General features: G+C 42.8%; 1 protein-coding gene across 2 annotated transcripts in view; it reads right to left on the minus strand.

Moving 5' to 3' along the window:
- The window catches only part of TGFBR3 (transforming growth factor beta receptor 3), a 146721-nt gene that overhangs the window by 83619 nt on the left and 44584 nt on the right, over positions 1–18518 (minus strand). For both annotated transcript variants that reach the window (XR_013987217.1, XM_081008608.1), the window contains exon 3: positions 5821–6005. Coding sequence is in view for 1 of the 2 variants with exons in the window: in XM_081008608.1 (XP_080864734.1) it covers positions 5821–6005 (185 nt within the window). In the remaining variant the exon portion in view is untranslated. The remainder of the gene's footprint in view (positions 1–5820; positions 6006–18518) is intronic.

An 18518-nucleotide genomic window follows, 5' to 3' on the forward strand; every position in this document is an offset into this window, starting at 1 on the left:
ACTGAGGAATCAGGTGGAAAAGACAGTGCTTTAAAATATTTAGCTGGAAAGCCATGCATACGAAGTTGCCTTATACTGAGTCAGAGCCAATGGTCCATCAATACTGCCTATGATTGGCAGTGGCTCTCTGGGATTTCAGACAGGGGACATTCACAGTCCTACCTGGAAAAGCCAGGGCTGGATTTCCATAGAGTAGATATTATAACCTGCGTCTCAGCACCCAGCAAACATTTTTGACGCAACTGTGCAAATACTTCAGCCATACATTGTATGGGCAAAAATCATTTCCATTAATTTTATCACGACCTCTCTGCTTGCAACATATAATCATCATCACCACCATCATCGATGCCCCCAAGTGGTTACATTTGACAGACTTCTGTTTTCCACATATTCGGAGAGAGTGTCAAAAAAACGTTACCACAACATGTTGTATATTTATGAGAACGAGGATAACGGCGGAAGAATGTTTAATGCATGAGGCCTATGAGGGATTTGTTGCAAGAAGGCATTTGCACTCCCTCTCAGCATGTAAAGGCATATGTAATTTAGCAGAACCTGTAATGTGACAAGTTTAAGGAACAAACAAAGCACACACTTCTAACAAGACAACTGGTGAAATGGATTTTCAAATAAGAGCGTCTTCACCATGCTCCCGAGATCACCAGGTGCATGTGCGAGCTTGTTTGCCACCACTTTACATGTTTGCAGGTTATACAAAGAAAAAACAGAATGGAAAATACTGTTTATGTGCCAAGATCTTGGACGCACTGAACAGTCAACTTATAAATCTCTGCCTTTTCTAAATAGAATGCCAGGCAGCAGGAAACAACTCAAGGGATGAAGCATCTCTGTGCTCAAAACAAGGTGATGGAGGCTGTGGTTTTCCTTGAATGAAACCTGGGCACTAAGCCTCAGTTCTTTACAATGAGGGTGAAGATAACCTTTGCTCTGCTTTGTTTTCAGCCTTGTATCCTAGAAGCAAAGAATTCTGATCTAGCTCAATTGTTTACAGCCTTCTGCTTTCCACTGTCGCCAGCCAGCCTTTTCCTAGTTTCCTGTTCATTTTCTCAGCAGCCATCCCTAAAGGCTACAACAACCCCACTTTTAGAAGGATACGGGAAATAAAGCAGAGATTGCGGATGTGGAATGTGCTATGCCAGAGTACACAAGAGGCCACTAAACAACACTCTTAAAAAAACAAAACAAAACAGATATGGAAAACACTTCTGGAAAAGCCCCCTTAGGTGAGTTACTACAAAGCAAGGCTTTATCCTCTATATCAACCTGTGGATTTATAGTTGAATATTCATAAATTATGGGACACGGGTGGCGCTGTGGGTTAAACCACAGAACCTAGGACTCGCCGATCAGAAGGTTGGCGGTTTGAATCCCCACGACGGGGTGAGCTCCCGTTGCTCGGTCCCTGCTCCTGCCAACCTAGCAGTTCGAAAGCACATCAAAGTGCAAGTAGATAAATAGGTACCGCTCCGGCGGGAAGGTAAACGGCGTTTCCATGCACTGCTCTGCTTAGTCATGCTGGCCACATGACCCAGAAACTGTACGCCGGCTCCCTCGGCCAATAAAGTGAGATGAGCGCGGCAACCCCTGAGTCGGCCACGACTGGACCTAATGGTCAGGGGTCCCTTTACCTTTATTCATAAATTGTCTACTCCAAAGAGAGTGAAATTAAATGGGAGACTCTTTATGGGCTGTAGTTTTGCTTGAAAATTAAAAGGTTTTGGAAAGGGGTGAGAGTGGCCACATTTGCATCTAATACTAAGCCAAACATTGCATGCAGAAGATCTCAAATTCAATTCCAGGCATCTACGGGTAGGGTTGGGAAGAATTCCTGCCTGAAACCCTGGAGAGCCACTGTCAGTCAGTGTAGATAATACTGAGCTAGTGGACTAGTGGTCTGGGTTGACTAGGTGGACACGGGTGGCGCTGTGGTCTAAACCCCTGAGCCTCTTAGGCTTGCCAATCGGAAGATCAGCAGTTCGAATCCCCGCGATGGAGTGAGCTCCCATTGCTCTGTCCCAGCTCCTGCCAACGTAGCAGTTCAAAAGCACGCCAGTGCAAGTAGATAAATAGGTACAGCTGCGGTGGGAAGGTAAACAGTGTTTCTGTGCACTCTGGTTTTCGTCACGGTGTCCTGTTGCGCCAGAACCAGTTTAGATATTCTGGCCACATGATCTGGAAAGCTGTCTGTGGATAAACACCAGCTCCCACAGCCTGAAAGCGAGATGAGCCCTGCAACCCCATAATTACCTTTGACTGAACTTAACTGTCCAGGGGTCCTTTACCTTACCTAGTGGTCTGATTCAGTATATGGCATTTTCCTATGTTCATCTGGTGTTCTCTCCCTCTCTCTCATCCCCGATCCTTTTAGTACCCTCTTAACATGAGCCTCTGGAGCACAGAGGAGCCTCTGGAGCACAGTCTAACATAGAGATGGGTGTGCTTAAAGCATTCCAGCATGATAGAGGTGTACAAAATTATGCAATGATTGTGGCCTTGGTGTTTTTTAGTATGAGAATACTTGAGAGACACTATTCTGATCAGAAATTAGTAGCATGTCTGGGACCTTCCGGTTACTGATCAAAATGATGGTAGGCAAGCTTTTGCAAAAAGAAGTCAGACTACAATTTGGATTGCTTTTCATTTATTCCATTTGTTTATTGCTAAAATTCATATCCACTGTCTCAGCTCACAGAGACCCCCATGTTGTGGCATACAAATGTATCATATCAAACACAAGGATTTATTTTTATTTTTATTTATTATTATTTTTTTAAAAGCTACTAAGAGAACAAATCCAAAAGCCAATTTGGGTAGAATGATGGAATATTTTTGTAGAATCCAAAAGTCAATAGGGGTAGAATGCCCACATGCTGTGGCTCTGGCCTTGGCCCATCTCCATCCTACATATTTGTGCTGGCAAATCTTTTGGTGATACTTAAAAAAAAAAGTCCCTGCAACACCAGTATATAATTAATATCCTTGTTTGTGGCATTGTGCTGGCACAGCATTCCATCCTTAGACTATAATACTAAAGACACTTAATTGGAAGCAAGTTCTCCTGAAGGCAGTGGGATACATACTTTGAAGTTTTTCGGCTCAGGGTTCGGATAAAAGCATTTATTTTTGGGTAATGGGCTGCTGAGAATTTTGTTTCCTCCTCCTCCTCCCATTTGATTCTCTCCCCCGTCTACTTTTAAAAACTTCATGTTCAGCTAATACATACAGCTACATCATGGAGTATTTTCTAGGGCATGTGCTAGCGACGTGAGCTGTCATGCGATGAGATATTTCTCTTTCTCTCCAGCAATTCTCTTTTGATCTATTCTCAGAGCAAAACAACACTGAGCAAGTTTAACATCAAGAACATTTCTTCTTTTTGCTTTATTTTTTTCATAGCAACTAGAACAAAAGTTCTTTTGCTAATCCCTCCATATGACGTCTAAATTAATAACTCATTTGCACATTGCACAAGAACGACTGAATTTAGGAGCAATTGCTTTCTGAATGCCATTCTTCACAGGCAGTGAAGATCCATTACCAAGGCTAAAGGCATATGAACTTAAAGATTTGTTTATAGTGATTGTGGCAAAGCTCCAAGTGCATTCAGGATAATTTACAACATAAGCAATTTGGCTTTGAAGAAAGTAAAATCCTCTTCTTGTTAAAAATCTGTTTCTTGTTACCCTTTCCTTTCTTGTATCGTAAATGAAGTTAAACATATTAGAAGTGAGGAATGAACTAACTACTCTGGAAATCTGATGAGTTCCAAGTCCTAGAGCATGTAAAAGGAGTTGATTTTTATTCTTATTCTTTTATTTTATTTGTACCCTGCCCATCTGACTGGGTTGCCCCAGCCACTCTGGGTGGCTTCCAACACATATAAAAACATAATAAAGCATTACATATTAAAAAGTTCCCCGATACAGGGCTGCCTTCAGGTGTCTTCTAAAGGTTATATAGTTACTCATCTCTTTGACATCTGATGAGAGGCTGTTCTACTGGTTGGGTGCCACTACCAAGAAGGCCCTCTGCCTGGAAGATGATTGCCGAATATTTATCAGAGTATTCTCATGTTTTTATTGATTGATTGCACTTTTATCCTACCTATCCTCTAAGGAACTTGAAGTTGTGTACATAATTCCCCTCTTCCCCACTTTATTATCACAACCCTGTAAAGGTAGGCTAGGCTGAGAGTGAGTGACTGGGCTAAAGTGGGGGATTTGAACCCTGGTCTCTCAGGTCTTAGTACGCCACAGACTGACTATGGGAAAACACATAGAAGAGAGGCCAGATCCACTGGGTTGTATCCAACATTAGCCCTACTCAAAGCAGGCCCGTTGAAATTAATGGACACGACTAAGTTGTTTTGGGAACAGGGAATCTAAAGCAAGTAAGTGGCAAGCAGAAGAATGCTTGATTCTACCTACCATTTCTCCTCTCCATCTCCCCCTCTCTTTGCAAACGGACATCTGAATCTGTGCTGGGGAGGAAGAACCCCATTTGTGTTTGCTGGAGAAGAAATGGTGACTAACCCACGAATGAAAGCATCCCTCTTCCTTACCGCTTCCCCCTCTACATTCCCCCTTTCCCAAAGCACCTTCTTGTTTATAAAACTTAATGTCATCAGGGCCTCTTACACATGGCTACCGCTCATTGCGGCATCATGAGGATCAAATATGGGGATGGGATGCCATTAACACACCCATAGTTCCTTGGAGGAAGAGTGAGATAAAAATATCTTGCTGAGTAACTGTGACTGACTTCAGAGTCCTGCTTGGGCCCAGATCGGTTAAGGAGCCAAGTTTCTGAAGGTCAATGCCGCCATCTTGGTTTGTACTTGATGCAGTGCACGGCCTTGTGACCTTGCAGAATCCAACATGAGGAGTATCCCAGAATCCCATACGATAATGCTAAGATCTCTAATGAAAATGTTACATCGGTGGTTTCTAACACCAGGTAAACTGGCAAAAATGTGTATATCAAAATCGAACAAGTGTTGGAAATGCAAAGAGAAAGAAGGTACTTTCTATCATATGTGGTGGTCTTGCACTAAGCTTAAAGTTTACTGGGAAATGATGTATAATGAATTGAAAAAGATGTTTAAAATAACATTTGTAAAAAAAAACCAAAAGCTTTCCTTCTGGGAATTATAGGGGTAGAACTACCTAAACAGTATAGAAATTTATTCATTTATGCAACTACAGCGGCAAGAATGTTATTTGCCCAAAAATGGAAAGAAGAATGAGTCCTGATGAAAGAAGATTGGATACAAAAACTCATGGACTATGCAGAAATGACGAAACTTACTGGAAAAATAAGAAATCAAGACAACAAACTTCTTATAAAAGAATGAAAATGGTTTATAAAATATGTACAAATAAATTGTAAACAGATAAGAACATTGGCAGGGTTATTGTAACAACCTGCAATTTCATAAGAGTAAATAATTAAAGTAGATGAATAAACGAATAAGTTAATTTAGAATATGCAGGAAATGATAAATATAAATTTAAGGAATTGCAGAAAGAGGAGGAAGGAGGTTGAGTTTCAAAATGTTAAAATGATTGTAAAACTATTGAAATGTATATAACTGAAAATCACAAATAATTATTTTTTTTAAACAAAAGAGATAATACTAAGATCTCTGGGGTGGTTTCTTACTTAGCTTGCACACCCTGCTCCCCTCTGCTTTGCGCCTGGCTAGCCAGGCCAGAACCACCATACTCAGAACATGATGGTTGCGTGAAGAGTCCTTGAAAGCGGCACATAAGCAACAGCACGATTTCTCCTTCTTACCTCTCTTTCATGGTGGCCAAGGCCTTCTTCAGGGCTCCTGAGATTAAGGACATGAACTTCCTGTGGCAATCCAACGGTCCCTTTGCTTGCGCAGCCGGATAAAACTGTAAAGCTCTCAAGCAAGGCTTGAACTGGGTGGGAGCTATTGACAGGTGACAACACACACTCGTTCGTAGGCACGGGACCTGCAAAGTAAATGACAAATGAACAGGATTTTGAGGGGAAAGGCTAAACTAGATTAGGGCAACATTTAGGCAGTTCTCTCATTGACTGTTGGATAGCAAGCTTTGTTATTATCTGAGCTGTCACAAGGTTTCAAAGTGGTAATACACAAGTTACAAACAACAACGATAATATGGATTAAAGAAGCAGGGTGTGATCGAGGGGAAATCAAGCATACTCTTCTTTCATTGAAACCAATGTTGAGTGCTTAAGGCTGCAGTCCTATGAACACTTTCCTAGGAATAAGATCCAGGGAAGCAGTGTATTCTCTTAAACCAGTTTAGGATTGTGCTGCCAGGATACAAACCCGTACACACTTTCTTCAGAGTAAAGCCACATTGCCCTCAGAAGGACTTATTTCTGACAAAGAAGTACAGATTAGAGTGAAAATCATATATTGAATTTATAACTCAAACGTAAACTCAATTAAAACTACGCCCTATAAATTTTAATGAGTTTTACATACAATTATACTTTTAAAATGGTATTTACATTTATTACATTTATAGCTGTGAGTTTCTTTACATTGTATCCACTGTTACAAAAACAGCCTTCTGCAATGTGCTTTGCGTGGCGATTCCCGCCCCCTCCCACAGATGGAATAAATAAAGACACTGGACGCCAGAATTTAGGTTAATGGGCGAAAAATGGCCACAACTTTATTGATTACAGGTAAGAGCGGTATTCGGCTCACGACCGTAGATCTTTCCAAAGTAGTCCTCGTGGGGAGATGCGGGTCTAGGATTGACCCCAGTAGCCAAAACTCGCTGAGGTGCAGCAGAGAGAGACACAGCAGGTGCGTGAGGCCCCGCTGCGGTTACAAGGAACAGCGGCGCTAGATGAGCCCGGCGATTAATCGGAAGGCTCTGAGCTGCCCGACGGAGGGTTTCCGCTGCTTCGCGCCTGGCTCAGAAACCACGTTGGATCGTTGGTCTAGCAATCCGAAAAGAAAACGGAGGCTGGCGTTAAGCCTGGGGCGATGGAGCCGGTGTGTCACGAAAAGGAAGGGCTTCCGCGACTCAGAAACTCTCCTCCAAATGGCCGGCGCGGCTGAATGAACCACAGCGCAAAGAACCTGTAAAATCGAAAAAGGAAACACGCGGACCGAAAAAGCAACAAAGAAACAACCAGCCCGTAAGACGAAGACCAAACTGCATCTGGCTGTAAGAGAGAAAAGGGGTGAGCATGGGCTGCCCCAACCTTAAATGAACCCTACTAAGCCTGCCCCCGCCACCAGCCAATTGGCTGGCTCGGTGAATAATGACTACTAATGATTCCCGGGATTCCCCAAGTCCCGCGGGGCTGCAGCCAGCCCCGCGAGGATGTAGGTGGGGCGTGAGCCCGCAACCCCCCCCTCCTTATGTCAGGAGTGGCTTTCCTAGCCTAGATAGCGAATCGACTTTTAATCAATTCATGTTTCTTCTGCAACACGTATGGGGCACCCGTGACCTTCCAGATGCGGTTCAACTCCAACTCCCATCATCCCCGACCACTGGTTATGCTGGCTGAGGGTTATGGGAGTTGGGGGTCCAACAATATCTAGCTGACCACAGCTTTTCCATTCCTATTATAGCCTGGGGTAACTCAGTTGATAAAGCATGAGACTCTTCATCTCAGGGTCATGGGTTTGAGACCCATGTTGGGCAAAAGATTCCTGCAAGGCAGGGAACTGGACTAGATTACTCTCATGGTCCCTTCCAACTCTACAATTCTTTTCTAAGCTGTACTGATCTTTCAACAGCTAGTGGTGTTCAGCATCTAGGTGTTAGACTAGGACTAAAACAGCAAAGATTCAAAGCCCATCCCATCCAGAAACTGACTGGGTGATAATAGCAAAAGCCTTTCCACTGCCGTATCTTAATCTGTAAACCAAGAAAGATGACCTCTCCACTCTTATGAAAGGTAAGAGTGCACAGCATTCTGTGCAGCAGAAAGTAATACAACCTCAGATTAAGGTGTTCTTAAGAAAGAAATGAATTTAGGGCAAAATTCTAGAATTTTAAAAGTCAGTGTTGGCATGACTAAGATAAATGGTTATTTATCACATAGCTTCATTGCAAATCCAGAACAAATAACTGCAAAAACACTGTATATTCACTGTATCGCTTTTGATGTTGCACTGATCTAGAACGCAAAAACACCAGTCAGGTTAAGCCGCCTATGCAACAATGCTGCTTTTATCACTAAACAAATGGACATGTCTGGGTGCCTGGTTTATTGCGTCTGACAGCAATTGCCTAAGCTGATAACAGCCCTCTCGCCCAAAACGCAGGGTATATCCTTGCAAATAATCTCTACAACACGGTATAGAACCACACACTTTCACGCTGTGTATAGAGCATTATGGCTGTGGTATAGCAAGACAGCAGGACAGCTGACGTGTGTGGAGGAGTTTGCATATAAAGTACATCTGCAGGAAGCTAAAGCAAGGCAAATGTTTATGGAAAACAGCCCTGTGTCTCCAAATCTATGCACAAGCCTGCAGTGATAGCCAGAGATTTTGTATGTTTTTCATTCCAGAGGTTGCTGAAGAAGTACTGTGGTTTGAGCTCCTACCAGGCACACATCAATGTAAATTAGAGTTTTATTCAGAATAGCTGAATACAAGTGTGTGTGTGTGTGTGTGTGTGTGTGTGTGTGTGTGTAAGCCATAGTTGAATCTTAGGAACCACCTCCGCCCATAGGAGCTTCCCATCACATCTGCAGCACTGGAGATAATCTGGAGAGGTCTACTCCACATATCACTTCCAAAAGACTTCTGCTCTTAGAGATTTCAGCTTTTTCTGCAGTGGTGCTTCCAGGATGCCCTCACTCAAGTAGGCATGTTGAAAGATGCAACATTTCTGAGTTTCAGGAGGAAGGCAACAGCAGTCAGTGACTTATCTCTCCCATCCCACGTTTTGGTAGTGGGTAGGACAGTGGTTCTCAAAGAGTGTGCCACGTGTGGCAGGAGAGGACAGCAAGTGTATCAGGAAGATCCAAGGGTAATCAAAGAAACATTTAAGCATTTCAGTGTACCATAATATCAAAATACTATAATAACATTCTGGTGTTTAGTTAAGCTGGTTGGAACATGTGTAGAAACCTGCCCTGATTTTGATTCATTGCAAAATAAATTCAAAGTTCATGTTCTTTGTATTGTTTCACATGCATTGTGACTTTTCCTTATAACTCACTCTCGGATTGATTTGGAGCTGGCTAACAGTGATAATCAGATAAATATGAAGACACAACACTGTGCCATTTAGTTCCATAGCCTCTGAGTCATCTTCCCTTGGCAAAGCACATTCAACATCAAAACAAACCATTTCATGCTGTATCAGCTTCCTTGTCCATTGCCAAACCATCAACCAACTACTATGCAAAATGTGCCAGTGTTTTATTTGAACACCACATCCTGGTCTCCCCCCCCCCCCCCACTCTAAACCATCCACAACCACTGGCATCTTCCAAAACATATTCACCATTCATAGAAAACCCTTCTTTTTACTTAGCTCAATGTGCCTTCATGGCTTCAGCAAATCATAACTAGCACTTCATTTGATTTTTACCCACCCATTTCAGTGCGGTGGAAATGGCTTCCTTTGGCTGTCCTCAAAAATGTTTGAAGTTCAGCTGCCTGGTTAAAGAAAGAATGTCACTACAAACATGTCACTAATCACCCTGGAAACTTTAGACAAAGGGCAGCGTTTTTTTATAAAAAAAAATCTATGGAAGAAACAGAAAACAAACAAACATCAATTTCACTTTGCCAGTTTTATTTTAATTAATTCATCTAATCAATCAATCAATCAATTAGGAGGGTACCTAATACAGGCATTTTTAAATTATAAAACTAAAAACATGACAAGTGTATTAAAAGAAAAGCCCTGGGGAATCCGCTGCCCTTAGCCAAACCCATCTCTTGGTCAAATAGCAGTGTGACTATGATAGGATTTCTTATATAATCTCACTTAAAATTCCCACCATGTAATTTTTAGAGTTGCAATGCTGCTGCTTCTGTTAAAAAATGCAGGGTGGCAGGCTCCCTCTACCTCTAATACCCTTTGTATCCATATCAACTATGCCACAATTCATGCTCAATGAATGAGAAAGACCTAGGGAACCAGCCCTACCTCGCTCTGCTGCTTAACAATGCCTTAAGTCAAGTTAAGCCACTACTGTTGTTTGCAGTAAAATCCCATAGAACTGCCTTATTTTTTTAAAAAATTTTTTTTTAAAGAAAACAAGTTTTCTCCCTCTTCCCGTCGCTATGTGCTTCTAATAAAAACATGCAGTTCTCATACCAACATCTGGAAATTATTGAATTTAATTTTAGCACCTCGATTTCCCATATCACCAGGCCACTAATGTTTAACGTGTGTTGTGCTGTAATAAAGCAACTACAATGTGGGAAGAGGAGGGATTTTACAACCTTGAGGTCAACATGTAACCGTAGCGGACTTGATTCTAACTCTTAAGAAAGGCCAGTATGCAGTGCGCTCCATTTCCACAGAGAACAAACTCTTCAAGGCTGTCAGCTGAAAAGTGTGACCAAGTCAAACAAATTGCATGGCTATGTGCTGCAACTTCCAGAGCGTGGTAACTATTTTCTACAGGATTCCCCCAAAGCTCCAAGATTGCCCCAGTGAGATCCAGCAAGCACAGGAAGAAACCACAGGTGTTTATTAGCAGAACTTCAGAGGAGAGAACATTTAAATGCCATACTGTGTGCATTGCATGAAAGACTCAAGAGCTTTCTTTCAGCTGCTAAAGCAAAACAGGAAACAGCAGGCTTCAGGAGCACCAGGGATATTTGTAGTGTTATTTTTTGAAAAGCTACAAATTGCCATCTACCCAATTCATGGGCCTTTGGGGATCTGGAAGGTACTGGAGGCATTTCATGCCTATAAGCCGCCCCTCATCTGCAAACAAACAAATAAATCTACACTAAATGGCAATGATTGTCTAGAAAGATATGCTGGATTACAAGTCTTTTATACTGCGCCTCTCCCTCGACTGATGCAATTGCATATGAGCAACATGGCCCTCTTTTAATGTCTCAGTTCTGCCTTGTCAAAAACATTGTCTTTATATCCTTACATATATGCATATATGTAATGCTTTCTCCCAGATGCCATGGGCAGGGTTTGATGTACTCGTGGCTTGTCATGACCCGACTGGGTGAACGAGAGAGCACCACCCCTGGCAAGAGTGATCCATCTCTCTCCTGGCAGGAGGTGGGGTGAGTGTCAAAAGGAGAAAAAGAAACTGCAGGAAATATTGTTCCCCCACCACTTTCGCTAGAGTGGATTCAACACCAAGTCTTTAATACAACCAGAATCAACACCGTTCAAGACCTCTTTTTTTTTTATTACAGTGGTACCTCGGATTAAGAACTTAATTCGTTCCAGAGGTCCGTTCTTAACCTGAAACTGTTCTTAACCTGAAGCACCACTTTAGCTAATGGGGCCTCCCGCTGCTGCCATGCCGCTGGAGCACGATTTCTGTTCTCATCCTGAAGCAAAGTTCTTAACCCGAGGTGCTATTTCTGGGTTAGCGGAGTCTGTAACCTGAAGCGTCTGTAACCCGAGGTACCACTGTATTCTGTGGTACACAATATCCACTGAAACTCCATTTTGAAAGCTAAGGGGAGCTTAACTTGTATATGTGCTTGCTTTTGTCATGCAGGCTTCCCCCAATCTGGTAGCCTCCAGATCTTTTGCACAACAACTTCCATCCTTCCTGGCTATTGGCCATGCTGGCTGGGGCTGAACGGAGTTGTAGTCCAAAACACCAAGTTGGGGAAGACTGTTTTAACGGTCTGTGGCCATGAACTATGCAATTGTCCAACTCTCTCCACTTACTAGACTGTCCTTCCCAGCACACACCCTAATATTATCAATTTCCTCCAAGGAACTCAAGGTGGCATACATGTTTCCTCTTCCTCCCCATTTTATCCTCACAACAACCCTGTGAGGTAAATTAAGCCAAGAGTGACTGACCCAGCGAGCTAGTGGGGATTTGAACCCTGGTCTCCCAGGTCTAACTACACTCTAACTAGTGTATCACACTGGCTCTCAACTCAACTGCAGTCTGTCTCAGGAAGACACTAGCTTTTTGCAATCTTCTCCGTTTCTAACCATACCTCTGATAATGTTTGCCTCCACAGCGGGCCATAATCAATAGGTACACACATGGGACAGGGTTAAAATGGTCTAATCTTATCATCAGCAGCTGCTGCTATGCCCTCTTTGTGGAAATAATGACAAATTACTATTTTTTTGGACCTAGAGGAGTTTCAGAATGTTGCTTCTTCTACACATAGCATCCCTTACTTACAAAGTGCCAAGCAAGCAAAGTTGGGGGAGGATAACTTACGGACCAAGTTACAACACTATTACCCGTAATTTGAAAAGAGGTCCCTTTCAAACAAAAGGAGTTTCTGCTTAAAAGGAGAACAAACCTCCTGTGGAGGAGCCCGCATAATGCAGCAATCAAACAGCACATCCAAAGAAGGCTTTCATTATATTTTTAAAGGCATTTCTGCTGAAACAGGAAACACTTTGCCAACATACACAGTACAGTACAAACCTAGATAGAAAGAGAACAACTGCAGTTTAGCTGTTTATTTAAAACGTTTGACAACACACACACACACACACAAAATAAGGGAACAAATAAGAAACCTGATTGATGCCACTTCTGCTGAGTGCTGCACATGCAATACAGGCCAAGATGCAACATCTGTAGCAGGTAATTAGAAGTCTTGGGGGGCAGATGCACAATGCTCCATACTGGGGCACCCCTCTCTTTGCACTGTTGTGGAGTCCATAAATTACTTTGAAAGTGCTTGCAGGCTCCACATAAGCATCTGGTTGGTCTCTGCGGGAAACAGAATCCTGGACTAGATGGGCCTTTGGTTCTGTTCTTATTTGTTGTTGTATTTTAAAAAACCTGTAATTCCTAGATTCACTAGGCTTCTGCTGGCTGTTTCTCAGGATTATATCCCTGCACTTTCTGTAAATGTGCTCAGATGTTATCTCGCACAGCTCTGCCTTGCCAGCCTTAGGGCAAAAAGTTTCAAAGCTCAGTTCTGCAGGAATGAATAGTAAATTTGCAAAGAATCAGCTAGAACCTGGAAGAAGATTGAGAAAGATAACAGCTACAGATGCAGTAAAGGGATAATTTGGGCAAGAGTCACTCCCTAAACTGAAAAAAGAAAGAAATAAGTGAGCGAGTTCATCTGAGCACAGGGCCGGCTCCAGGGAGTGTCCTATGGGACACGAGTCGGCCCAGATGGCTAACCAATGTTCAGATCCATTGACACTTGTGTTTCAATAATATGACAGCCTGATTCCCTGGATAAGACCATCTCATCCTGGTATTGCTCAGTTCCAACCTGCTGTCCAAGGTTGACGGGTCCTGGGATGAGGATTCACGGGGTCAAGACAACTCATTGCTTCTCGATAGGTCGCAGAAGTAAAACCATTTGCAATGCTGCTCCATAACTCTGTGGCCTCATCCAGGAGGCAGATGGGGGGGTGGAGAGAGAGAGAGAGAGAGAGAGAGAGAGAGAGAAATGGCAATTGCCAGCAGGCCAGAGATGGGGGTGCATCTTTATCTAGTTTTAAGAGGCTTACTCTCTGAAAACAGATGGCACACACATGCTGTCAGCTCTCCTTACGTTGTTTCTTCTGGTTCCATCTTCTCTCAATCTCTTCCAGACTTCAGTGAGATATTTTAGAGACACTGTCTCCTAGTGGCTACTCTTTTGAGAGCAATGGCATGAATGCTACCAGCTATCTGTGGTAGCAAGTCATCGTTGCCTAAATCAGTGAGTGTCTTTTGTCCTGAATCTCCAATATTTAGCTACATTGGGCTTTCCCCCTTACTTGCCTCGCTGTTCCTGTCCCCCCCAGACCCTTTCATTCACTTCTCCTCTTGACATACTACACTGGACTGCCTGTAACCAAGAATCATGATATGTGCAGGAAGTAATTCCATGTCACATTCCTGCAAATGGAAGGATTTTGGAGACTCTGAAACACAACACCCATTTACACTCAAGAGCCCAATAAAAACAAACCGGGGAGAGGAGGAGGCAAAGCATTTCAGTTATTGAAAATATTTTACTGCAATGAATTGGCGAACCAGGAAATGTCAAGAAAGTGAAAAGGCTCATAAAAGCAGAGATGCTGGACTTAACTCATCGCTTTGACTCATTGTGTAACATTTGTGTCAAGCCTTCCCCCCCCCCCACCAAACACAAGCATATAACCCCCACCTACAGATAACCCATAAATCTGTCTTTGATTTGAACCTTCTTAACTACAGAAAGGGTAGGAAGCTGGACAGAAAACAATGGATGGAAGTGCTCTGTTTAAGTAACAAGGGCAGGAAACTTTCAGCTAGTTGCACAGTCAAGTTTCCATACTGAAACTCAAGGGAGAAGAAAACCAAACTCCACGGAGCTATCTCTATACAGAGTATAAATAACCCTTAACGGATTTTTAAAGCCATTGTATTTTAACAGAATACTACCAAAAAGCCTCGACCCAATGCATAGTAGTATTGTTTATTGTACTGCTGAAACTGAGTCATAATAAGCTCATTTGGTAAATTAAAAGACAATAAGTAAGGAAATGCTAGACATTATAAAACCTGCGGCATGAGTCCAGGACTGGATGTGTATTTATTTTTAAACCAAATTGTGCAGGAATTCATAAATCAGCAAACAAAACTCACACACACACAAAAGTAAACACAGATTGAGCTTCAAGTCTCTCTGCGTGGCTGCAGAAATAAGCACAGGTCTGTACATTCCTTATCCTTAAAAAGGGAGAAAAAAGAAAGGGAGAGAAAGTAGCTGCTCGCTTTCTGCACTGTGGTTACAGTCCTGCAGCCAGAAGTCATTAACACATGACACTGGAAACTAAAAACAAAAGATAAGGGAAGATCACAGGATTTGTCTAGTTTGGTAAAATGCCCAGCAAAAGTACAGATGGAGGTTGTGCGTACCTAAACCTAACAGCTGTGTATTTCAACCTTCACAAAGTCCCACTCTGATATCCATAATTTATTTCCGCAAAACACAGCCTCTGAGGTGAGGATAGCCAACATGGTGCCCTCCAGCTTTTGTAGGAATACAACAGAATACCATCATCCCTGACCACGGGCTGAGGCTGTTGTAGTCCAGCAACGCACGTGGCGCTGTGGTCTAAACCACTGAGCCTCTTTGGCTTGCTGATCGGAAGGTCGGCGGTTCAAATCCCCGTGACAGAGTGAGCTCCCATTGCTCTGTCCAGCTCCTGCCAACCGAGCAGTTTGAAAGCAAGCAAGCAAGTAGATAAATAGGTACTGCTGCGGAGGGAAGGTAAACAGCATTTCCATGCGCTCTGGTTTCCGTCAAGGTGTCCCATTGAGCCAGAAGCGGTTTAGTCATGCTAGCCACATGACCCGGAAATCTGTCTGTGGACAAATGCTGGCTCCCTCAGCCTGAAGCAAGATGAGCGCCGCAATCCCATAGTTGCTTTGACTGGACCTAACTGTCCAGGGATCCTTTACCTTCTTTTCTTAGCCCAGCAACATTATTTCAGCAGAGGGAGGGGCAGGAGAGGAGTCAAGGAGAGGGTGATATGGACCCCACGGAAGGCCTCTGTGGAAGTATGTGCACCCAAGTACACCATTATCTGGTAAGGGAATGTCAGAGAAACAGAATAAAGTGCTGTCCCAATGCAGCCTACATGTCATAATTCTGCTACCAAGTTGACAAGTATGGTGGGTTCTTTGGATGGCAAAAGGAGGAGGACCACTTCTCTCATGGCAGTTTTCAGGCGCAGAGAGACTGTGGAAAACCAATACTTCGCTTTACACAACTTGTGGTTTCCAAAATACAAAGATTCTCCCCTAAGCCTATACATCGCCACGTGGGTGTGTGGGTGAAGCCTCCCTGGGTGAACGGGAGAGGAGAGATAGCTTCAGTTTTCTAATGAATAATAACAAGTTTCCAAGTTCAACTGAAGGCTGAATTCCTATAATTGACCCTTTAAATAGGAGTTAACTCCCATTCGCCAATCTCATTACACCAAACCTGAAAGCTGATCTTGTTTCAAGAGCTTAAACAAAACAAAACCTCCCTCTCTATAATATTCCAAGCTTTAACCTCGTCTCTGAGAAAATGTTTGGCCAAAAGTTAACAAAACAATGACCACCCCCCACCACCAAATTATAAAATGTGAAATGTGAAATAAAAGAAGAATTAACCCAGCTCAGAGGTCCAGCAGCCCAATCACCAAAGTTAGCTGTCCTGTTGCATTTATTTTGTAGCTTTTTATTTATAACAAATAAGACATGTTATATGCTTATTCACAATTCTTCTGTGCTGACATGTAAGGTTTTAAATTTAAAAAAATGCTAACAAAAATAAGGGGGAAGAAAGCTATTTTTATTTCCCCATCCACCCTTACTGCAATGAATTTTTTTTTTGTAGAAATCAAAACAGAGAAAATGGACCTATATATTAGCCTGAAAGTTGTTGCTCCAATCACTAATAAAATCTGCTTCTCCAGAAATTTTATTAGTTGTAATGCCTTCTTTCATCCTTTTATCAAAAGTTAATTTATGCAAGCAAGCCCATATTCCACATGCTTTCAAGTACTAACTGTGATTTCTGTTTTATTTAGCTGCTTTTCACACCTTGCTAGCTATATCTATAGTTACACACCTACCTTCAAAATATAGAAATGTTTTTAAAATAAAAATAATTGGGAAATAGAAAAGAACAAAGAATATGTTTGGATATGTCCTTTTCTCTCTCTGCACATGTATGTGTGTGTGTACTAGATGCATTATTAAGCTTGAGGAGGAAGGATGTGAAAGGCTGAATTCTTAATCATGGATGGAAACACAAACAGACTCACATTTCCTGAATACAAATCTGAGACTGCATTCAAAGCCTTTGCTTTGTTTCAAGAGTCCAGAATTTATTGGGCACAATCCAGCTCTATAGCTGCATGTCCAAAGACAGTGGGCATTATTCAACCCAGTTTCATTCAGAGTAGGCTCGGTGAAATTAACGGACCTACCTTAGCCATGCTCATTAATTTCAGTGGGTCTGCTCTGAGTAAATGTTAGCTGAATACAACTCTAGATCCACAGATGGAAGTGCATGATCTATGCTGGGTAAGAGAATGGTAGCCACATGGGCTGCATTCACAAGTAACACTAGGTCATGAAGTATGGGTTTAGTAAACCATCCTGTGCATGAGTTGTATTCTGGTGCATTTAGCTCCATCACCCCTGCTTTACTTAGCCACTCCCACTTGTATCTTAGTCTAGTTTTTTTCAGCCAGTGTGCTGCGGCACCCTGGGGTGTCTTGAATGATGGTCAGGGGTGCTGCAGACAACACTGGCTTCTGTCCCTCTTTCCTTCCTTCCCTCCCTCCTCTGATGCCCTCTCGCGTCTCTGCCTCCCAAAGGCTTGCACAGCTGTTTGTTGCAGCAGCCCTGGCTACAAGCTCCCCACATGAATGGTGCCTCTGGGGCTGGCCAGGGGGTGCTTCCCAGGCCGCTGTGGGACAGTGTGAAGAGGCACCTCTCTTTGGCGCATGGGGTGGCTCAGATACCAGTTGCTTCCCGGAAGACTCCCAAGGAGAGGGGAGAAGAGAGGAGCCTGAAGGAACACTCCACAAGGGAGAGTGTTTGAAAAAGGGCAAGAGGCTGCTGGCTCTGCAAACAAGAGGTGACACAACTGGGCTCCCAAGTCCCACAGAGGTGCCTGCAGAAAGAATGGAGTTGGTCAAAGGAGCCATGGACTCAAAAAGGTTGGAAACATCTATCTTAGTTTCTTAGGCTACACAAAAGTGTAGAAGTAGTAGCTATCACCCTAGGAAAAACAGTGCAGATTTCTGTCTGGCCCAAGCAGCTGTCCTAACTTAGTCATGGACTTTCCAGGTAGCCTCAGGCAAGTCTCAGAGCTTCAGTTTCCCACTTCTAAAACTGATTGGAATTATCCTTTAGTGGAATTCCCTCTCTCGCTCTCTTTCTCTTTCTCTCTCTCTCTCTCTCTCTCTCTCTCTCTCTCTCACACACACACACACACAGAGCTTTGAGCTTCACTTAACCTCAGTGATGCTAACTATTACATAGACTGGTTTATGTCCCTACAGATTTAATGCCCCTGTTTTGCTTTAACACTTCTCCAATATCTTTAGCAAAAAAAGTCTAGCTGAGGAAAAATCACGATGACAAAAATAAGCCCCAAACAACATGTATAATCCCATGTAAAGTTGGTTGTAAAGTAGTTTATATATAATGCTAAGTTTACGCAGCAGTTCAATGCCAAATAAAGCAGCTATTTGGAATATCATGAACATTTAAACTGGTTCTCTCTCCTGTCCCATGCCCCCCGAAACCTTTCATAATTTTTAAAGTGTTTTAAAAGTTGCACAAAGCCAAAAACTGCAAGGTTTCACTCTGTTCAGCGATATATGCAA

The sequence above is a fragment of the Podarcis pityusensis genome (assembly GCF_964106645.2).
Source record: "Podarcis pityusensis genome assembly, chromosome: 6".
NCBI classification, from domain to species: domain Eukaryota; kingdom Metazoa; phylum Chordata; class Lepidosauria; order Squamata; family Lacertidae; genus Podarcis; species Podarcis pityusensis.